Genomic DNA, 24,197 nt, shown 5'->3' with positions numbered 1-24,197 from the left:
ATTTCAGAATTCTTATATATCTGTTTTTCTTACAGTTAAATGAAGAAAAATAACCTTCACTAGGACATTATATTTATCTCATTGTCGTTGATCCAACGTATATGTATTGAATGCTTACCACATGCCAGGCACGCTACTGGGCGCTGGGGATAAACAGAAATAAACCAGACACAGCTCTTTCCCTCAATAAACTCCACTGAGGCAGCTTTTAGGGGTAACAGATGATTTAAATTTATCATCGACTTTGAAATAGATTCACTGTGTCCGTTACAGTAGAAAGTTCCTCACTAGTTTTAAGAAGGTATTTTACGAACATACAATTCAGCATTTAAAAGTGGTTTTATTTTATCAAATGGCGTTTTTATTCTGAATAGAAAGTGAACATAGGTGGAAAAAAAAAAAAACATGAATCAAACTGTTACAGTAATAACTGAACAGGGGACAGATCACTTCATTTATGGTTGAGTCTTGGGAAAACGTCACTTAGGAGTCAGAACGTATATTCAGTGTTAAGGAATAAGTCTGATTCAGTGGAGAATAGAATGAAAGCTAATTTGGTGTGGGAGGGGAGCATTGATCACAGAGATGGGATTAAATACCAAGGTATACTTAAAGGACCTGGATAAATAGGCGTGACTGGAGTAGAAGGTTTGTATTGGTAAACAGTAAAAGATAAAGCAAAGTCATTCAGTAGAAAAAAAGATTTTGGTTGTACCATAATAGTAACATGTTCCTAAAATCCTCAGTTCACTTGCAGTCTATTTTACTGTTTCTTCTATAAAGGGATTATCACAGTGTGCAGTTTGCAGTTGTATCATGATTCTAAATAAATCTTTGTTTACACCCCTAAATGTGTTCTATAGATACTGAGGCCAGAGTCATTAGCCCTCCTCAGGTTAAAATGATCTTTTGTTTTTCAGTTACTTACACGCCAAGTCAATCATCCACAGAGACCTCAAGAGTAATAGTATCCTTCCTGAACTTGTCTGCGAAGTTTGAAAACATCTGACCTTTTCTCCTGCATTTTATCTTCACATTATGTAAAACCAGCTTTCATGCTGAGTTCAACAACACATTGTAAAGGGAATCAATAACTGGGTTTGCACAGGAGGGTAATAGTGCATGATACTCCAACCTGCTTCTGGTTTTTGAACAGCTAAGCATTGCAAAAAAGAAAAGCCTATTAAGTCCTTATGATAGTAGGGCTGTGATTGCTTATGTCCTGTAAGCACTATAACATGCATAGTTTTGTAGCTATCTACTAGCTTCTTTCAGTGCCCTGACCTTGTTCAGTGGTCGTTGAGATGTAATTGACGGCTCTACATTATATAACAATGAGATGAGGCAAACATAACGTTTCTTCTTGCTCCGTAAGCCCGATTCAGATCCGATCTGCCAGGTGCCTAAATGCCAGTGAAGAGCTTTATAGCCTTCCTAGCAGTGCCAGAAGGATATTTGGGCCTCTTTTAGTAAAATCCAATGGGGAAGTCCCAAGGTCTCCCACAAACTTAGGAAAACAGCTTACCTCATCTTACCATGTTTGAGGCACCAAAAATCCTAAAAGCAGGTCACACAGTTCAAATAACACTATTTTTAAAGCATACTTATTAACTTTAAAAGGAAATGTGAAGTACTATACTTCCTTGTAAAGAATATCATAATAAAGAATTGTGGAAATTATATCTCATACCTAAAATCCTCATAATGCTTGCTTTGATAGGAAAATGAGACCTGTTGTTTTCCTTTACTTAACTACACCTCAGATATTTTTCTTCATGAAGACCTCACAGTAAAAATAGGTGATTTTGGTCTAGCCACAGTGAAATCTCGATGGAGTGGGTCCCATCAGTTTGAACAGTTGTCTGGATCCATTTTGTGGATGGTAAGAATTGAGGCTATTTCTCCATTAATTAAATTTTTGGCCCCTGAGATGCTGTTATTAGAAAGTCATTGAAGATTTCAACTATAGTGTTCTCATAGTTCTCAGTATACACAAAAACCAATGTTGATCTTATTTTGTTATAAATAGATTTTAATTTTATCTTTAGGAAGAATATTATGGAACCAGCTTCAGTATATCTTAAACAAAAGAATGTATCTTTTATAAGCACTGCTTAAGTTTTATTCAGAATTGTCTCTCTAAAATATTTTGTGTTTAGAATGTTCTGTGTATGTTGTTTCAAAAAAGAAGTATGCAATTTAAAAGTAGGTGTGATTTGCAGCCATTATTAAGGTTTCAATAAAAGAACTACTCCTTTTAAGAACAAGAGACTGTTTCACAATCTTATTTAAGCCTAAATTGGAAAGTTACTTTCTTTAGACTAGAAAGAATGGTATAATTATGGGCAGCTGGGAAAAGAAAAAGAAAAATGAAAGGTAGATTTTAAACACTGTCAGCCTTGTGTGCCCTGCATAGCTCCTTGTTCTTTCTTTATTCCTATTTCTGCTTTGTGGAAAAGAAGAGAGAGAAATTATAAGAAGAGGGAACTAAAACTTTTGTTCAGTTCCTTTCAGCATGCTGTGAAAAGGGTGGTCATAGGGCTTTTCTTAAGCCAGCTCTTCTCAGGAGGGTCCTTAAGACCCTTCAAGGTTTCCCAAGGTCGTCCTGTGTGAGACTAGCTTTTTCTTCATACTGTTCAACACATCACAACAGATTGAATGCATAACTGAGTATGTGACCGTAGCTGGCTGCTGTTAAACCAGTCAAAAAGAACTACAGGGACTTCCCTGGCAGTCCAGTGGTTAAGGCTCCATGCTTCTACTCCAGGGGTCACAGGTTCAGTCCCTGGTCGGGGAACCAAGATCCTGCATGCCTTGTGGCATGGCAAGGAAAAAAAATGGCAGTAGTGTTCTTCTCACTAAACTTTGTTTTTGAAAATCTAGTTTTCATTTTTTTTTAAAGGGTAATCTGTCTTAACGGCTAATGGTTGTTTTATAATTTAATAAATATTTTAACAGTTCCTCAGTTAAGTTTTAATATGCTCAGTATCCATAGGTATAATCCACATAAACAGATGCTTCTTGGGGTCCTCCATAATTTTTAAGACTGAAAAAATCCTGAGACCAAAAAATCCTTGAGAACCTGTGCTCCAAGTTGAATACAGGATGTTCCAAAACTGTTAGTGCAGTTTTAAGTTTTGAATAACTGAATCTGCAGTAAAACTTTAGGATACCTGCTGGAAAAAGCAAAACTGCAAGGACTTTCAAAGCTACATTTGCCTGAATTCCCTGAACTTATCTGTAGCAGTTCTAAGAAGAGGATTCTGAATTAGTCAAGATAAGCCTGGGGTTAAATTTGGCTATGATTTCTTATAATAACTGGCATTAGAGTGAGTGGCAAGGTGGAAGGGGGTTGGCCTTGGACTTGGAGTCCAGAGGTCTGCACTCTCGTACTTTTGACTCTTAACCTGCCTGTTTCTTGACCTCCTCCAAGTCTTTCCATCTTTAACACTGGGTTGAACCAATGGATTTTGAATGCCTTTTCTGGGATTTAGTAATTAGAGCTAGCTATATTTTTCTTTAATATATGTTTGTTTTAATAAATAATTATAAACAAACTAATTAATCATTGTAATCTGGATCTCAGACACCTTTAAGTCATACACCTTATAACAAAGATAACCGTGTGTCCTGCGAGAAGGTGAAATTGCAAAATCTACAATTATAAAGAAACAGTTGATACATGTTTTAAAGGTGTGTTTATTTTAACTGGTGTGGGAAAGTTAGGCTCAGTCAAGTCTCCAGGTTTGTCCTTTTCCAAAAATCTTAGATTATACAGTTTATAGACTATTATACATTGTTTTATATTTTCTTTTAATTTCTTTTTTGTTAATACCTGGGGAGATGGGTTCATCCTTTATTCCACCAAGCTGAGTTTTAAGACGAGAGATTAGTCAGTAGTACACTTAATTGTTGAGTAAAATCCTTTTGAGTTGATCCTGCCTTCATAAATAGGAACATCCATAGACTAGGAGAGAAGAACTTGGTCAGAACCAAAGGTTAGGTAAGTCCCTGAATTATTTACAGTGGTATTCTCAATCTTTATTTATATCTTAAATAAGAAAACCTTTTGTGAAAATCTTTATGTTACTAAATTAATTGAGGATAAATCATGCATTTCTTATAAATAGATCACATATGACTTTTCATCAAACCATCTACCAACAGCAGTGAAGTAAAACTAAATTTCAAGAAGGCAGTTCTTCAACTGTTCCTCACAAAATTGCATCCTGGCTTTGAAAATTATGTCTGTATCATAACCAGCCTCTTAATAATCTGGCTTGTTCATTACATCACAATTGTGTGGGGTTATTTTGCACTGTACTACCAAGAACAGTTATCAAGAAAATACATGACAAAACCAAGGAGATGTAACCTTCACCACACCCCGACGCCACCCCATCCTTGACTTGCATCTGGGTCTCCCATACATCTTTCCTCAGTGGTTCTCAACCTTGGTGGACATTAAAGTCATCTGCGGAGCTATAAAAACTAGCAGTTGAAGCTGTTCCCATCTCTAGACTCTGATGGTGTATTATTGAGCTAGTATGTAGTCTGGATGTTGAGAGGTGAAAGGCTGCTTAGGTGATTCTGTTTTGCAGGTAAGACTGAAAGTGCTGTCACTCCTTATAAGACAGTCTGCCCTGCCTTACCCTGACCACTGACTGGGAATCTTGTTCCAGGTCTTTGGGCCATTTTTGCAGCTTGTCCTGATTTTGGTATCAGACTCATGTTTTCACAAAGTCTTGTTACCCTGCAGTTTCTCTAATTTCTTCCTGATGAAACAGTCCAGAAGATGCAAGGTGAAGGAACTCTTTAAAGCCAATATTTAATCAACCATTTGTTGTATTACATGTAAATGGCTAATAAGGAATCTAGTTGTAGACTATAGTAACTGGAATGTGTGAAAATATAGCAAATATGATTAGGTCTGTATCTTTGCCCAAGAAGAAGCAGCCAAAAGAATCTTAATACCATTTTCTATTAAATCTACCTACTGTCTCTCGGTTTTGTTAATAAAGCATCCATGGCATAATTACACTTCTTTTGGAGACAGGAAAGGCATTTGAATGTATCAGTCTTGAAATTTTACCATGATTGTCTAAGGTGTGCTGAGATGAGGAGATTCATTTGTACCAATGGGAAAACTTAAATTCTCAGGCGATTACCATAGTGGTTATGCTACTTCCAAACATCTCATAATGACAGGTCTAGGGTTTCTTTCCTGAGTCAGTAATGGAAAGTGGGAACTCACTCTTAATAGGAAAAGTAATGGGAAAAATTCAAATGGCAGTAATGGTATTTTGTGTAGAAAGAGGGTAGCTGTTAAAGTTTTTTAAATCTTAATAATGTATATGGAATCTCAGTACTGTTTCTCTCAGAGTTTACAGAGCATTTATTTTTTGTTTATCTTTGATAATCAGTTTTCTTTCCTTGGCCATAAATAAGAGAATTGATTACATATTTTACATAGGTTATTTAATGATAAAAACATTGTTCTGGTTATTTAATGATAAAAACATTGTTCTGAGAATTATAATAATTTGGTTTTCAGTCTTTATTTGGTTGATGTGAATAATAAACAAGAATATTTTTCTTTTTATGTTCTACCAGGCACCAGAAGTAATCAGAATGCAAGATAAAAACCCATATAGCTTTCAGTCAGATGTATATGCATTTGGGATTGTTCTGTATGAATTGATGACCGGACAGTTACCTTATTCAAATATCAACAACAGGGACCAGGTAAATATTCACCATTTCTTGGGGTTCATTTTATTATTTGTCAAGAGGCTCCAATTCATTGTAGCAAAGAAGTAAGTCTTGGATCCCGGATAAGCATGAAGGATAGAACTCTTGATCTTGGTTCCAGGTTTAGAATTTTTTGTTCAGTACTTTTGACAGTAATGGCAGCGTGTAAGACCTTTCCTTGAAATACCATACTTCAGTGTTGTAGTGGAGTGAACCTCCTGCTCTGCTGACTAGAAACTAGAGACACAGTGCTGGCTCTGGCTCCTGCCTCGTGACCCTGGCACAGTGCTGTAGCATCTGGGCTCAGGCCTTTTACTCTGTCACAGACTGTCTGTGCAGGTCTGAGCAGGTGCTCAGCTGTGAACTTCTTGATACCAAGTCCTTTTAAAATGACTAAGATTCCTCCCTACTTTTTAGATTTTTAAAGCTAGATAAATGAAAGGACTGTTATATCATGCTTTCATTTTTCTGTGAGAAGAATTCAAATAGGAGGGGATTTTTTACTTCTCTCTTCCTAAGCTCCTGCTCTCTCTTCCTTGTCTTCCAAAGTGTCAGCATAGCCTCGTTCAGCTCTTTGTAATTTTGATCCCAGCCATGTTAAATTCACCTAGGCTTTTAACACTGGCCAAGAAAAATGAATTTTCTTTACTGAAGTTACCTCATATACCTCAGCATTTTAAGAGAGTGGGTGTGTGTGTGTGTGGAGAGAGATTGCAGCAGTTACACTGTTAATATATTAGAGAACAATAGTTGACCATATAAACTGGGATTAAAATAGTATTTATACATTATACTGTGATTTGTATGTGAATCACCGGAATAGTTTATTTTAAAAATGAAGATGCTGGAGCAGATGCTGAATCATTGGGGTGGGGTCCGGGCATCAGCATTTTAATGGGTTTGCTGGGTGTTTCTAACACACACGGAGAGTCACCAGTGTAGAGTCTTTTTAAAAGCATGAATGTTGTATGTGTTTGATCATAACCTCCCAACCTAATGAAATGATAGTTTTTAATGTATAATGCTTCCTTTAGTAGTTTTTTGGTCAGCAGTTCAACTGTCCATCTTTTTGGTAATACTGAAGCTTTCTAAAGATACTGGGTAGCTTTCTCATTAAGAATTTTTGACTATCATGTAATATCAGAGAAGTAATCTAAATTGTCATATGCTTGTGTGTACTTTTAATAAGTATGACCCTAACTCAACAATGGCCTTGATTCTCTATCTTGAGGATTTTTTAAATTGGCTACATTTCCACCTAAGTCAGTCTAAAACTATTTTTTTTTTATTGTTGTTTGGTCTAACTACTTCATAGCTTTAAAATGTTGAATTATATCTCTAAGTTTTAAAAAGAAATCTATGACCTGGCTTCTGATGACCTGATTCTTTTAAGCCTCCATGAAACTTAGATTCAGAGTGGGCTAAAATAGAAGCTAAAGAACATAATTGAAACACTGCACTTACTGTCCTTGTGACAGATCCTAGATCACTGAGATGATTGATTCGATGATGGCATTCTGAGGAGCAAGATTGTCTCTAATTTACCAGCTTCATGTACCCTGCCTCTTACAGTCGTATTAACTCAGCCATCCAGTGTAATACCCTGTGCCATGTTCAGTTTTCCTAGCCATGCTGTTCTTCTAGATGAATTATGAGGGAATTTTAGTTTAGTTTTAGTTGATTTATCATAGAGACAAAAAATAATAAAAAAAATTATGAACCTAAGGTCTGGATGAAATCCGTTTGTCAGTGAATAAGTTTGTTTTAATAAAATAATAAAGTTATATTATGGAAATAAGTAATAGTGTCTCCAAAATACGGAAAAAACATCCCAGAGTTCTGCACTCATCCACTTCTTGGCATTTTAGGTGCTTTGTCCTCCATGGGAGTGTAATAAATGCTGTGCAAGGGCTTACTTCCCATGAGAGAAGTGAGTGACCAACAGAAGGGTAAGGCCTTTACTAGTTAATTCTTTCTGGTAGTATAGTTAGAGCCTTCTGGAATTTGCCAGTCTGAAACCAAGTGTTTGATGAAGAAAAAAGGATATGAAAGAATTGTGTTCTCTTCCCACCATCCCCATTCTACTTCATTACTTCCTAGTCTGCTTTCTTTAAGAGGCGCTTTTCATGGAACTCCCTCTTTTGAATCAGATACTCTAGTCATCCTCAGTGAAGTAACCCCAGGTAGTGTTGCATCCATCTCCTTGATTTGATTTTTCTTTCTGTCTTGCTCATACTTCAATTTCTATGGCTCTCAGATTGGACTTCTGTTTGAAAATCTAGGAATAATCTTTATTTTTTCCATGGGAGATGGTACAGCTGCTTCTTTACTATGTAATATAGGCCCATCCCCCCATATTCTCACCCCTCAGAAGTCTGAGGTGGCAGGTTTTGCCTGTAAATTCAAGATAGGACAGGTCAAACAGCCTGATGTGATGGCAGATGTTGGACTCACAACCTGCATGACCTAGCCACTGTAGCTCTCTAGGTATCTTTTTTTTTTTCCCTATTATTAAAAATAAGAGATTGAACTAAAGAATTCCTTAAAGTTAACAAAGATTGGATTCTTTCCTAAACAAGCCCCTTAACTCCTTGAGGAATGACCATCCCTATATGACTTTGCTGAGTAGCATGCCTTTTTATTTCACTTACCGAAGTGCCAAAAGTCTGAGAAATTGCTTTGTCCTTTCCCCTGTCTTTATCATTCTGTTTTGCTGTCTAGTCAACCTATTCTTACCTCTTGTAGTGCAGCTTCGCTACTAAATTGGGATTAATAATGTGCTCAGTTAAGCTAGGTATAGTGACTTTTTTTTCTCTCAGAGCAGAAGTGCTGTGTCATCTTAGAAGAAAATAACAGATGTTTATATTTCACATGAATTCCAGTTATTACTGCTCTATAACCAACCACCTAAAATGTAGTGACTTAAATGATAAATCTGCAGTGTGGGCTTCTCTCAATGTGGAAGGTTTATCTCTATTTCACATGGTATTGGCTGTGGTCAGTTCACTGGCTGGTAAAGTATCTACTTCCAAAATAGCTCATTTGCATACATGAGAAGGTATGACCAGTTAACCAGTTAACTGTCAGCCGGAAGCTTAGTCGTGGCCAAGGGCCAGGGGCCTCAGTTCTTGTCAACATAGGTCTTTGTATGAGGACTTTTTCACAGGAAGCTTGGACTTTCTCACAGTATGGTGGCTGGGTTCTAAGCTGCAAGATCTAAAGGAGACAGGAAATGACAATTACCAGGGAATGATAGCAGGTATATTCTTGTTGTTGTTGTTTAGTTGCTAAGTCATGTCCAACTCTTTTGTGACCCCATGGACTATATAGCCTGCCAGTCTCCTCTGTCCATGGCATTTCCCAGGCAAGGATACTGGAGTGGGTTGCCATCTCCTCCAGGGGATCTTCGCGACCCAGAGATCGAACCTAAGTCTCCTGAATTGGCAGGTGGATTCTTTACTACTGAGTCTCCAGGGAAGCCAATAAGTTATCAACATGCAAACTAGTTTATTTTAATTAAAAAATTTGTGATACCTACTGTATGGGATTTAGAGCGATACAAAGAGTATACAAAGAGCCTGTGTGAGTAAAACACAGGCTTTGCTCTCAGGGGAGTTCACAGTTCTGTTGAGGCAGTGCAGGAGGTGATGTTGAGGATTAAAAAATTTGTGATACCTACTGTATGGGATTTAGAGTGATACAAAGAGTATACAAAGAGCCTGTGTGAGTAAAACACAGGCTGTGCTCTCAGGGGAGTTCACAGTTCTGTTGAGGCAGTGCAGGAGGTGATATTGAGGATGAGCAGATGTGTGCTCCAACAAAACAGGAGTGAATGGAGGGCAGGGATACCAGGAGTGCAAGTATAGATGTGTAGACTGAGGATGAAAGTAACCAGTCCCAGAATTTCAAACCAAGCTGTTGATTTTGTAGTATAAGTGCCAGTTTAATTTCCTATCCATAAATTACATCCGGGAAAGACCTTCCCTTGAAAGTTTAAATCATTGCAAAGAATGTAATTTTCAGTGTATTATATTGACATTTCCAAAAAATGTGATTATATAACTTTTAAATGTACCAATTAAAATCTAAGTCATACTTTATTTCGATACTTACCATCATTCTTTGTTCAAAAAATATAAAACCTCTTCATTAATTTTTATAAGTTTCGGAACTTCCATGGCCATCCAGTGGTTAAAACTCTGTGCTCCCACTGCACGAGACACAGGTTCTGTCCCTGGTTGGGGAACTAAGATCTGCACAATGCAGCCAAAATATGTGTGTGTGTGTGTGTGTGTGTATATATATATATATGTATGTATGTATATACATACAAAACATGTATGAATGAATATTATATATATACAAATTTCTGCAAGTTTTACATGGCTCTTTTTTTGCCTTTAAACTATTGAATATTTGTATTTTTCTTTCTCCAATGAATTGTTTTCCTAATGTAACATTTTTATGCTTTAAAACCTCTTATTGATCACTCAAATTATATCTCTGCAACAAAAAATACAGATTTTAATTTAGAATTTTTTTAAAAAGTTGCCAGTGACGTTAGGCTCTGTTAACTTTTTAAATTCCAAATTATCTATTAACAATTATTAATATATACCTGATGAAAATAACATACAGGTTTTGATATATAGAAACAGGTAAAATTTTATTGGAAATGTGTATTTTAATGAACAACATGGGATTTTATTTTCTCTTCATCCATATATTTGTGAAAAATAAGACTTTTGCTAGAATAAGCAGGGACTTAGCATCAGTCCTTTTTCTAGTTTTATTTTTAAAGAAGTGCTGAGAAATATTGTTCAAATAAATATTAAAAGAGTATGGGAAAGTCAGAAGTTTTGTTACAACTGTATGCAGAGCTCAGCAGACCACCCTCGGGTTCAGTAATTCATTAAGTCATACAGAACTCACTGGAAGTTGTTAATACTCAGATGATGGTTTATTAAAACAAAGGGATATAGGTTAAAATGAGCCACAGGAAGAGGCACATAGGGCAGAATCCAGGAGAGTGTCACAAATGGAGTTTCCAGTTGTCCTCTTCCAGTGCAGTTGTGGCCAGTACTAAGTTCTGGCAGCCACATGTGACAGCATGCAGAAAGTATTGCCAGCCAGGGAAACTCGCTCGAGTCTTGGAGGCCAGAGTCATTCTCAGGCCTCAGTCACATAGATACAGTTGGCCACCTTAGTTTTTAGCCCCTGCAGAGGTCAAACTGATATCATATAACTTAAAGCCCTCTGTGCTGCTGCTGCTGCTAAGTCTCTTCAGTTGTGTCCGACCCTGTGCGACCCCATAGACGGCAGCCCACCAGGCTCCTCCGTCCCTGGGATTCTCCAGGCAAGAACACTGGAGTGGGTTGCCAAAGCCCTCTCAGTAAATCACAATGATAGAATAAGACTGTCTGACATGATCTTAGACTCCCAGGTAAACAAAGGCACTCTTATCAGGCAGAACATTTCAGCGCTCAGAGATTACCTTCCAGATGGTGCTGGTGCTTAGTCGTTCATTCACTCCTCCTCCAGGGGATCTTCCCAATCCAGGGGCTGAACCAAGGTCTTCTGGGACCCAGACCTCCCTTTGGGCAAGATTAATTCTTTACCATAACTGCGTCACTGGTTATTTGAACTCTTCTTATGGTCGTGGTTTAGTCGCCAAGTTGCGTCCAATTCTTGCAGTCCCATGGACTATCGTGTGCCAGGCTTCTCTGTCCATGGGATTTCCCAGGCAGGAACACTGGAGTGGATTGCCATTTCCTCCTTCAAAATGTATAAATATATGCATAGAAATACTATAGTTTTATTAAATTAAAAGTAATAGCAAGTTATTTATTTGGAGAAGAGTCATTAAAATTGAAAATTCTATCTTTATAAAACCAATAATATTTCACTAAAATACTCTAAAAGTTGAATTTAATAAGAAAATATGTATCTGTTCTACTAGTTGATCACATAAAACCATCTTAAACTATTTCACAAGTCCTCAAAATAACAAGACTTGTCAACTTTCACACAGATTATATCGCTTGACCTACTTAATGCTTCTATTGAATTTCTTCTTTGCTTTATTAAAAAACAGAAGTTAATTAATGTCAGTTAAGACAGAGCCATGGCTAACAAACACATGAAAAATGCTCAGCATCACTCATTATCAGAGAAATGCAAATCAAAACCACGATGAGGTACCATCTCACGCCAGTCAGAATGGCCGCTATCAAAAAGCCTACAAACAATAAATGCTGGAGAGGGTGTGGAGAAAAGGGAACCCTCTTACACTGTTGGTGGGAATGCAATCTAGTACAGCCACTATGGAGAACAGTGTGGAGATTCCTTAAACTGGAACTAGAACTGCCATATGACCTAGCAATCCCACTGCTGGGCATGCACACCAAGGAAACCAGAATTGAAAGAGACACGTGTACCCCAGTGTTCATCACAGCACTGTTTACAGTAGCAAGGACATGGAAGCAGTCTAGATGTCCTTTGGCAGACAAATGGATAATGAATTTGTGATACATATACACAATGGAATATTACTCAGCGGTTAAAAAGAATGCATTTGAGTCAGTTCTCATGAGGTGAATGAAACTGGAGCCTAGTATACAGAGTGAAGTAAGTCAGAAAGAGAAACATCAATACAGTATATTAACACATATATATAGAATTTAGAAAGATGGTAATGACGACCTTATATGCAAGACAGCAAAAGAGACACAAATATAAAGAACAGACTTTTGGACTCTGTGGGAGAAGGCAAGGGTGGGATGATTTGAGAGAAGAGCGTTGAAATGTGTATCACCATGTGTAAAATAGATGACCAGTGCAAGTACAATTCATGGAGCAGGGCACTCAAAGCCAGTGCACTGGGATAACCCAAAGGGGTGAGGTGGGGAGGGAGATGAGAGGGGGTTCAGGACGGTGGTACACATGTACACCCGTGGCTGATTCGTGTCAATGTATGGCAAAAACCACCACAATATTGTAAAGTAATTAGCCTCCAATTAAAATCAATTTATTTTTTTTAAGTCTGTGCAAGGAAAAGAGACAAAGCCACGGATCAGAAGCACATGGCCATAACTGAAGATTTTGTGAACTCTCACAAGGAAAAAATTTGCTCTTTGAACAATAAGAAGGAACTCACTAAAATGTAACTGAGAACTGTTCAACAGGTTGAAAGCTGAAAGATGCCATTGGAACTGACAAAATGTTTCTTAAACATAAATGATGAAACAGTGAAACTACATAATATCTCCTCTGGCTGAAACATTCAAGAAGTTTAAAATGCTTAAGTTAAAAATAAAATCCTAGTAAACAATGGACTTACTGTGCAACATAGAGAATATCTTACGATAACCTGTAATGGAAAAGAATCTGAAAAAGAATGTATATAACTGAATCACTTTGCTGTAAACTAGAATCTGACACAACACTGTAAATCACTACACTTTTCTGTTGCATGCCAAAGATTATTTAATAACGTCATTAAAAAATTATTTTAATAATTAGCTGGCAATTCAGTTGATTTTGCTGAAAGCAAAGAATTGGAAACCAATTGTCTTACAAAGGGATTTGCTACCCATTCATTAGAGTCCAGTTAGCAGTATTTGAAAGCGTCCCTTTGGTACCCTGAGCAGTTTTACACCTTGGCGCAGTGTGATATATGCAGTATATTGTGATTGCAATATGTCACACAATGCAGTGTCATTTACGCAATACATTGTGATATGCAATATATTTAAAGTGCACATGTGTAAAAGATATGCCTGTTATGAAGTGGGAGAAGAGCAGTTACAACAGAGGAGATGGGAAAGGAGGTAAGCGAAATTAAACTAACTTCACTTTGGTGGTGCTCGGGCAAATCAGCGTGTAGTTAAGTAAGGGTTAGTACAGCACCAAACCAGAAATAACATGAAGTAGGATATCAAACTTGACTGCTCCTGAAATTCATCAATTCTGCCCTGTAACCAAGGATCTCTGACTGCCTCTTTCCACCTTAGGCTCTGTTGTTGTTCAGGAGCTAAGTCATGTCCCCATGGACTGTAGCACTCCAGGCTCCCCTGTCCTTCACCATCTCCCAGAGTTTGCTCAAATTCACGTCCACTCAGTCTTGTCGTACTGTCTATCCATCTCCTCTGCTGTCCTCTTCTCCTTTTGCTTCAGTCTTTCCAGCATCAGGGTCTGAGCATCCAGTCTACCCCTATTGAACCTGTTCCCTCTAAGATCAAAATCCCTCTCTTCTCCCTGAGACTTAAGACTGCTAACATCTGTCTTTGCCCACTTTTAAAAGAACCACAAGTCAGAAAATTAGAAAAGAAAGAAATCAGAAAAATTACAAATCTCTGCGTGCAGGGAAGATAAACCTTTTTACTTTGTTAAACAGAAGATATTAGTTCCCACTTCACCTTCTCTCTGGAGGAGACTCTGATTCTCAGGCTTATATAACTCAATGCCCCATTAGAATTTCCTCAACAAAAGAGTTCAAAGTTCAGATGCCAGAACAGCTGCTTAACAGATTAACTTTGGTTAACCAAAGGTTAACTCTTGGTTGAATGGAAGAGGTACGATCTAATCTGTGTTTCAGAATGGTTACCCAATCAGTGGGAAAATGGGCTGGATAAGGAAAGACTGAAAGTGTGGGAAGCAGTTAGGAGACCTTTGTAGTACTCACGGGATCATGAAGATTTCAGCTTGTAGCACATTAAGCATTGATTCCCCATAATCTATGATATATAAGACTCTGAATACTAGTGGCATTGTGCTTTTTAATTTTTTATTTAAGTGTAATGTACATACAGAAAAATCCATATTTTACATGCACAGCTTGTTGAATTTTCAGTGTTTTCACTTATTTACAAGATTATATGATTTGCCTTTTTTTTTTTTCCTCCCCAGATAATTTTTATGGTGGGACGAGGATATCTGTCTCCAGATCTCAGTAAGGTACGGAGTAACTGTCCAAAAGCCATGAAGAGATTAATGGCAGAGTGCCTAAAAAAGAAAAGAGATGAAAGACCACTCTTTCCCCAAGTAAGGAAAAGCTTTATGTTACCTAAAAGGACAGACTGTTAATTCTAATGCATATTTTAAGCACTTTTTTAGAGCACACAGTTTATATTCCACAGATTTGGATTACTTGTGATTATGTGCAGACTCGTACAAGTAAACACATTATTATTAAAGGTGATTTATAAAGGTTGAACCTAGTAACTTAGGATCCCAATACAAAAGATTCAGAAGCTTTTGCTTTTGTCTAACAGTTCTCAAACGTTTTGATCTCAGAACCATTTTCTATACTTAAAAATTATTGAAGACCCCAAAGACCTTTTGTTTTTGTAGGTAGTAATTCCCATTTTAGAAACTAAAACTAAGGTTTTAAATATGTATTTATAAATTTACTTAAACATAGTAAAACCAGTACATGTTATATAATGTTTTATGAAAAAATGTATTTTCGAAACAAGAAAAAATTAGAGAAAAGTGACATTTGTTTTATACTTTCTCACAAATTGCTGCAAAAAGAAGACAGCTGGATTCTCTGCTTTGCATTCATTATGTTGTAATATCTTACATTATATAGCCTCTGAAAACTCCACTTATAAAGTAATGACATTAAAAAAGGCAAATAATATCTTAGTGCAAAATAGTTTTCTACAGACTACACTTTGTGTACTGCTACTTTTATTCTTCTTGACAATAAAATAAATAGGTTGCAAGCATCCCTGTAATATTAGGTTATTTGAAGAGGCATTTTTACCTGGAGCAAAAAGAGAAGGCAGCTCTTGGTGTTGTCTGCCATTCTCTTAACTCTTGGAAACTTTCCACAGATTGTTTTCAAGTTGAAAGGCTAACAGCCTTAGTAATTTTTCATAAGCCTCATGAACTGGAACTAAGTACCTGAACAAGCTTAGAAGTTTAGCTGTAGTAGGTACGGTCATAAAAATTCAGTGTTTTATAATACCTCGGAAATTCATCATACTCAATATAAATCTGTTTCAGTTAAATTCATTGGAGAAAGGAATGGGCGGCCATCTATGGGGTTGCACAGAGTCGGACACGACTGAAGCGACTTAGCAGCAGCAGCAGTTAAATTCATCATACGCTGTATAAATGTTTCAGCAAGTCAGTCTAGATTTCACGTGGGAAGTGCTGACTTCCATAACTCAGCTACCAGAATTACTGACTTGGTCTTTTGTGAATCTTATGCCTTTGAGTACCCAGTCCTAGCTAAGTTTCTTGGAATTCAGTATTATAGGAATGTGTGAGTCTTTTATTCCCAACTAAAGAATTAAAGATAGAATTTATGCTTTTAACTAGTCTCTCTTGTCCCAGAGCAGGGAGGGAAGGCTGAAGGGCTGGGTGGGTAGATTTGTTTTACAAACTGGAATTCTACATTGCTATTCCTTTGAGGAAGAGTTGGGGTTTTTTAAACCCAGGACACCACTGGCTTATGACTTTCGAAGTAAATGACCAGTGTTGTTGGCCAGTGTCAGCAGGACTCCGCACCGTGTTCTCGTTTTCACACCCCAGGTGCTGGGCCCTCCTGTTTAATGGGGTTGATGGACATTAATAATGCAGATTATATCCTTAGGCTCACTTTTCAGATGGTATTAAAAGGGACAAAATGGTCATATTTCTAAACATAAATAATATTTTACTCTTTTCATGGTATTAGAAAATGAAGTCCATATATGAATATTCCAGATTATTAAACGCTGCCACTTTAAGAACTTTTTTCACATTTTCATTATAGGATCTCTCTTCCCACCATAGACACAAAAATTTCAGATGGCTACAGGTTTACATGTAAAAAACAGAATTATAACAAATGATTTTTATAACCTTAAGGTAGGAAAGACTCTCCTAAGCAAGAGACAAAATTCAGAAGTTATCAGGGAAAAAGATAAGCAGGTATGACTACATTAAACATTTTACATCTCTATATAGTAAAAACAATATTGAAAGATAAATGCTGAGGAAAAAAATTGTAGCATGTATAATAAAGAGTGATTATGTTATACAGATCCATAAGTAAATGTAGACAGTAGAAAACGAACAAAAAATATGCACTGGTGATTCACAAAAAAAATACAAATGGTGAATGAACTTGGCACAAGATGTTAAGAATTCAGTGATAATCAGTAAAATACAAAGTCACAACTGTGAAATACATTTTTTTTTTTTGTCTCTCAGATTAATAATATATCCAGCATTGGGAACAATGTTGGGAAGAGCTTTTCTTTTAAATTTTGTTGGTAGGAGTGTAAATTGGTTTGGCCTTTTAAAGGACTTGGTAGACTCCATAAACTTAAAGTACATACACCTTTTGCTCTGGTTTTTCCACTCCGAGAAATCTACTCTATATGCTACAGAATCTGCTTCCAAGTATCCAGATAGATACTAGACTCTTAACTGTAATAGGAAAAATGAAAGACATAAAGATCAAGGTGTCTGTGTAGATGGCTTGGATATCAATGAGGGGAAAAGAAAGTAATGCCGAAAAATGTGTAGTGTGACACCGTGTTAAATGGTGGTGAGGGTGGGGCTGGGCTCTGTTTTCATATGTGCATGTTTATGCATAGGAAAGGTCCAGAAGAAAGTATAGACTCTTTAACAGTGGTTACCCCTGGAAGGTACGATTTATACTTTTCTGTATTATTTGAATTTGTATTTGTGTGTTATAATTTTAAAATTTTTGTAACAACGCTTACTTCTTTGCCTTCTTATACTAATCATTATACAGATTTCGTTTAACTTAAAAAAAAACTTTGGTAGCTCAGAAAAAAAATAATAATAGTATGTAATGTGTAGAATACTACTGTATAGTATATAATCAGAGTAGTAATCATGTGGCTGCTAAAGTTTTATTGAGTACTTTCTATATGCCAGGCATTGTGCCAAGCTCTTCATGTGTATGTTTCATGTGTTATCATGCCATGTGCCTTCAGGAGTCATAACCTGTTTCTTTGTACCTTAAAAATGTGCTGAATTTATACATTTTGTTTATTGGTGTCTATTTGTAGAGTTTTCTTGTCTTTTTTTTTTACTCATGGGTCATCATCTGTCACTTCTCACTCCTGTGGCACTAGGGTCATTGGGGCCCTATTTTTAATTATATGTGTGAAAGATATTTCCCATTACTAAATTTCTTTAAAGAATGAGTTGCTCTAATGGTTGTGTGTATGAAGTCATATAGTGCTTTAGTTATTTATGCTCCATCTTCTTCCCAAAAGGGACTTGTGGTCTGTGAGAAATAGGTATATAGTTGATTTTAAATTTTTTATTGTTTACTATTCCAAGGCTGGCAAATGATCTAAAATTATAAGATGTAAATAAAAACTAACTATGGGTTTCTTTTCTCATTCAGTTTATAGAGATTAAAAGATGTAATAGGTAATTTTCTCTTCTTTTAAAGGAAAAGTATGTTTCTTTAGTACATTCCAGGCATTTGGGATTACAGTAAAAACAATGTAAGATTTCATACACTTTCTTATAAAGTATAATGGGGCTCTTAAAGATTAACACCATCTACATTTTCATTCTCTTTTTCCTTTTTTTTTCTTTTTTTAGATTCTCGCCTCTATTGAGCTGCTGGCCCGCTCATTGCCAAAAATTCACCGCAGTGCATCAGAACCCTCCTTGAATCGGGCTGGCTTCCAAACAGAGGATTTTAGTCTATATGCTTGTGCTTCTCCAAAAACACCCATTCAGGCAGGGGGATATGGTACGTTTCCTGTTCACTGAAACAAACCGAGTGAGTGACAGCATGTAGGAGGGTAGGGACAAAAGAAAGTGAACAAATGTTTGCTTATATATTTGTTAAATTGAATAGGATTTTCTTTTTCTTTAAAGGTGAACAAGAGAACATGTGTGTTTTTAAAGTTTGGATATAGTTTTCTTCCCAGTCTAAAACCCATAGTTAGCATTACATTTTCAACATCGAATTTTTTTTTAATTCATAGACATTGCTGAAAATTTATAATACCTTTTCCAGAGGCTTTACTTCCCATTCCAAGTTTGTTTTGTTTACTTGGTTAGTCTAATCATTAAACTTTAAACTTTCCCCACCTACCTTTTGCTGTTAGCTATCCCGCATCCATTAGGGGCTCCAAGAACAGCACTGTCTGCGTGTGTGTGTTGGCAGGTGGGAAGCTGATGGTAAGTTAGGCTGTGTTAGTGAAGGTAAACTGACCAGGTCTAATTAGGAGTCACTAGAATTGAATAAGCTTATTTTTATTAATATTTTTTCTTATAACTATTTCTTTTTGTAATAATTTAGAAAATATAATTGTTCTTTATTCCCTTACAGCAGTATAAATTATTGGTGCAGGTAACCAAAGATATTACTGAGGAGTGGCATGTTTGACATGAGTGACATGGTTTAACTTTGGATTTTTAGTTAATATTTCTTTATATATTAAGGATGTCTTACACATTATAGAAGTCAAATTTACTGACAAAGGTATTGCCTCCTCTTCCTCCCCAAAAACACAGCAAAATTCTCTGGGAACTCGTAGCATTGTTGGTTTTCTTTTGGATGACTATGGTTGCCAAACAACCAAGTAATTGATTTTTTTTAAATTATTATTGCTTTAGATTATACTCACCTCTCATGATGCCTGTTAGCAATCACCTTTATCCATGTGTCTTGTAAAATATCTTTCCTCCTTATATTCTTTGCCCAACAAGAGTCTACTTGTTATGAATGAGTACTATTTTCTTTTTTTGATTCCCCAGTATAATTAGTATGTTTAGTGCTTTCTAGGACTTCCACTTTCTTATGTTAAAAAAAAAAACAAACTAATGTGGCAGTCAGTATATTCTTACTGTGAATCAGAGTCTTTACTGGGAATCAAAGTGAAAGAAGCAGCTGTTCTGACTTCAGAGTCAGCCTAGGGACCAAAACCAGCCTCTTAAATACACCTTCATTTATTCAGTTTGGATTTGTGATGATTTTCATTATAGCTGACAGTTCAAGGTTATTCAGTGGCACACAGATAGCATCTGCATAAATGCCTTTCTTCTTGAAAATAAAGGAGAAAATTGGGAAGACTTTACACCAATAGTTTAGTCTTTAAGTACCACAGATAACACACACCATAAATAAAATTTTGAAATATTTTAAGTAAGTTAGATTTCATCCAGGGAAATCACTCATTGATAAGTTTGACATAATTTTTGCCCTTCTTTTGGGTAGCTTAAGATAAACAATACCATTCATGCTTTTTAAAATCTATTCATAACTTTTAGTTCAGGAAAAGAACATTTCTTGTATTTTAAAAAGTGAGAATAAGAAAATCATAAAAGAATGTGACTTATTCAAAAACATCAAAATTCATGATCTCTAAATTTTCCAGTGACACTAAAGATACGATTATTAGTAACTATTAGGCTGGAGTTTACTTATTCATGAATTGAACAGCAAGCATGTAGCTAGCAAAGTTTTTACAAAATCGACTTCGGTCTGTGGAATGTTCAAAAGTTTGGGCAAGAGTCAAATGATCTTTCTGTTGATAGAGCTCTTTTATGATTCCCCAGCATAGTTTCTTCACGTTTATCTTCCTGTCTTTGTTCACCCTCTTTTTCCCTCCAGCGCTGCCCCCACACCAGCACCACCCAGCCAGCGCTCCACCTCTGCTTCTGACTCTTTTCCTTCCTTTCTTTACCAGTCTCCTTTGCCAGAGGACATTGCTAAACTCTTAGAACTGCTCAGAAAACTTATTATACCGTCCCATTGACATTTGAACATGCCTTCACAGGGTTACATGGTAATTCTCTTCTTCCCAAATTGGGCCCACTGGAAATGTTATTGGGAGATAATTAAAAATGTAGCAGGTGAAATATTTAAATAACATGGATCCAGAGAAGTATGAAGCATTAGAATGATACCTGGTAGTTTTCCTTTCTGTTGTTGCTGTTTGTTTGATACTAAGTTTTAGATGTGTTTGTTCTCCAAACGAGAAAAACATTTTCCTAACCATACATAGAGTTTATCTTTTTGACTAAGGAAGTGAAACAGAAAGACCAACGTTCATTCTCTTGCGACTGACAGCTTCTTTCCTAAAACCGTTACCCTCGGATACTTTCATTAAAGTTGATTTCCTTCTTCAGAAGGCAGCCTTTTTATAAAATGTTTTACATTTTATAAAGACAAATGAGGTTTGTCTTCTTGATTTTAAGTAATTTAGGGATCACAGCATTTAAATAAAATAGTTCAGGTTTGTTTATTTTCAGATATTACTGTATTGTTGTACCAGCCATTTAAATCCTAAGCAAGTAGTTAAACTCATTCTCTCTAAAGTAGTGACTGTTTAACACAGTAGCTTATATGGCCTTCCTGCCAAGTGGATCAGTCTAAGTGTAAGGAAATCATCTACCCTTTTTTTAAAGTATTATGAAAATATTTCATGAAAAAAACATATTGTCAGTTATAGTCTTATTTGAGAAGTATTGAGCATTTCTAAAATACCTTTTCTGTGATGATTTCTCTAAGAATTTTAAAAAGTCCAGTGCGTCAGTGCCAGAATGTTCCTCATTTTTTTTAAACTGCCTGAAAGGTCACCAGAAAGAAAGAATGGGACTTACTCTTGTTTCAAATGACTGCCCCTCTACATCTAAAACAGGGATTTATTTGTGTACAAATAACATTAGATTTTTTCCTAGACTATTTTATATTTAAGAAATTTTTATCAAATTATATGTATAACAGTCACTGAAATACATTTAACTTTGGAATTAAGGGTGATTATTTAGTAATATCTTACAACTAGTTAGTTAAGTCCTTAGCTTTCAAACAAATACTTGATATTTGAGGTGTCTGAAATCTTGGGGTCTTCCCAAGTGTTCTCTGCCTTTTTCCTAAATAAAACCAAATGGAAAATAGAGTTTAGGTTATTCTCAACCAGAAAGGAGGTTTTTAAAAAATTTTATTTTGACCTCTGATTGATTTTTGGGTTAATAATTAAATTAATATACTGAGATTTTTTTAAGTCAGAATATTTAGATGTTTCATTTTAAATAACTTCACAGAAGCAGATTTGGCTCTTACATCAAATAAAAATAGAGTAGAAGTTGGGATTTAGAGATTTCCTGACATGCAAGAAGGAATAAGCAAGAAAAAAAGGTTTGTTTTCCCCAAATCATATCTATTGTCTTTTACTTCTATTTTTTCTTAAATTTTTTGTGATTTCAGAGACATGTAGAGTTTTATTGATACCTAAACTATGAGTTCTTTTTTTTTTTTTTTTTTCATTATTTTGATTTTTTTGGCCAAGAGGCATATGGGATCTTAGCTTGAGAAAGCAACAATTTTCTTGATGTCATTTTGGGTGAGGGCACATATTGCTGTGAACAGTGTGGTGATAGCCACCAGGGACCAAACTCACACCCGCTGCATTGAAAGGTGAAGTCTTAAACACTGGACCAGCAGAGAAATTCCTACTCTATGAGTTCTTTTTGTCATCCCCTCCCCGCACCCTCCACCCCCAACCTAAAGTCTGATGATGAAATCAACAACTATTCCATTAGAAGCAGTAGATTCTGGTAGCATGATCTTTAGTTTGTTAGTAAGATTTTGTGCTTTGTGGGGTTGTGTCGTTTTAAGGCTAATATTTAAGTTTGTCAAATAGAATGCTGTTCAGATTGTAAAAATGAGTAATAAACATCTGAAGTTTTTTTTAAGTTATTTTTAACATGGTATATACAGTTGAGCTTAGAGTTTATCATTTTCTGATATTCTCTTACTTAGTAGATGAATTCTAGCCATTTTTTATAAAGATTTCTGTTAAGCAAATCCTGTTTTCACATGGGCTTCCTTTAAGGGATTTTAGATTCTGCTGGATATGGTGACTGCTCATAAGACTGTTGAAAATTACTTTTAAGATGTATTAGAATACTTCTGAAAAAAAATAGCAACCTTAAAACCATAAGCAAAAGTAGTAAGGGTGTTTATACATTTCTAGAGTCCCTGTTTAGGTAATAGCCTCCTATGATTGTACTTTAAATGTTTTGCTCTCCAAGGTTTTAGTAACTTGGCTTTTTTTCTAATCAGTGCCAAACTCCCCCAGTTTTTTTAACTTTAAATATGAGGTAATAAATCTTTTACCCTTCCTTGATCTTTTGACTTATAATACCTTGGTCAGTTGTTTCTTAAAAGGAATCCTTAAATGGAAAGAGACAATATCACTGTCTGCAGTTCTGATTAGTAGTTTTATTCAGAATGGAAAAACAGATTATTCATTTTTGAAAATTGTTCAGGGGTATGTTCATTGTTAGGACCTTGGACTTTGGAGTCAGTGCCTAGCTATGCATTCCAGGTCTGCCATTTTCTGGCTGTGAAATTTTGGACAAGTTACTTAACCACTTTAAACCCCAGCTTTAAGAAGTAAATTAACCCCAGTAAATTAAGAAGTAATAGCAGCCACTTCGTAGAGTTGTTATGAGGCTCAGATGCAGTGCAAATGTGTATAAAGTATTCAGGGAGTCACCTGGTATACTATAATAGACACTAGAATAGTTGCCAATATTATCAGCATACAATCTGAGGATTCTGTCAGCCAATCATTAGCAATCTGTTGTTTGTTGGGACATGCCAGTGTTCTCCAGTTGAAATCAGTAGCAATCTAAAAATGGATAGATTATTCCTCATTTAAATAGTGTGTTCATATAAGTGATTGCTTGGATCCTTATCAGAAGTTGCTGTTACTGAAAAATGATAAGGCTGACTAAATTGTGATAGTTGTCAGTTACTAACCAACTCCCAGAAATGAATAAGAGGAACCTATCTCTAGTTCCTAGTAGAAGGTATGGACAAAATAGTAGGTGAAAAATAATGTCTTGAACCCCCAAATTAAGTAAGCTTTAAAGAGTACAATACCTCAAAGGGTCTTTGCGGTTTAAAATTTGTATGCTGAGAATGATGTTCATTGACATGTGCCTATATGTAATTTTTTGATAGTTTAAAAGGTGAAATGAACTACAGATGGGAGAGGTCTGAATTTTCTTGCCTTCAGTCAAATGTGTAATGTGGACATATTATTTGACCTGTGAATTTTATCTTTTAAAAAAGATTAATTCCTGCTTCTTCCTTCCTAATAGTTGCATTATAATAATGAAAATGAGTTGATAATTTGGGGGGAAAGTATTCTACAAATCAACCTTATTATTTTACCATTGGTTTCTGAGAAATTTTGTTCATTTGAACCGTTTATAGCTTGATTAGAATCATAGCATGTAAAACCCAACTGAGGGATTATCTGCAGACTTAATGTAGTATTATGTAAGTTGTCTTCTTTCATTTCGACCTTTTTTGCTTTTGTTGTTGCTAGATCTGTAGTATGTAGCTAGTCACCTTTCAGCGAGGTTTCAGCGAGGCTTTTCTGTGTCTCTAGGTTATTTGAGATAACTTTTTTAAAATTAGCTCTTGTCCTCCCTCT

At 36.0% G+C, this 24,197-nt stretch overlaps 1 protein-coding gene across 17 annotated transcripts in view; it reads left to right on the top strand.

Annotated features, from left to right (window-relative positions):
• Window positions 1-24,197, top strand: part of BRAF (B-Raf proto-oncogene, serine/threonine kinase) — a 178,290-nt gene that overhangs the window by 137,155 nt on the left and 16,938 nt on the right. For 6 of the 17 annotated variants that reach the window (XM_059885960.1, XM_059885957.1, XM_059885959.1 and 3 more), the window contains 6 exons: window positions 921-967; window positions 1,764-1,882; window positions 5,614-5,745; window positions 14,659-14,793; window positions 16,612-16,674; window positions 18,334-18,487. In XM_059885960.1, the coding sequence (XP_059741943.1) occupies window positions 921-967; window positions 1,764-1,882; window positions 5,614-5,745; window positions 14,659-14,793; window positions 16,612-16,674; window positions 18,334-18,487 (650 nt within the window). The other 11 variants (XM_059885958.1, XM_005205911.5, XM_059885966.1 and 8 more) reach the window with 9 other exon arrangements.

Source organism: Bos taurus, chromosome 4 (genome assembly GCF_002263795.3).
Source record: "Bos taurus isolate L1 Dominette 01449 registration number 42190680 breed Hereford chromosome 4, ARS-UCD2.0, whole genome shotgun sequence".
NCBI classification, from domain to species: domain Eukaryota; kingdom Metazoa; phylum Chordata; class Mammalia; order Artiodactyla; family Bovidae; genus Bos; species Bos taurus.
This window is presented reverse-complemented; position numbering and strand designations above follow the sequence as displayed.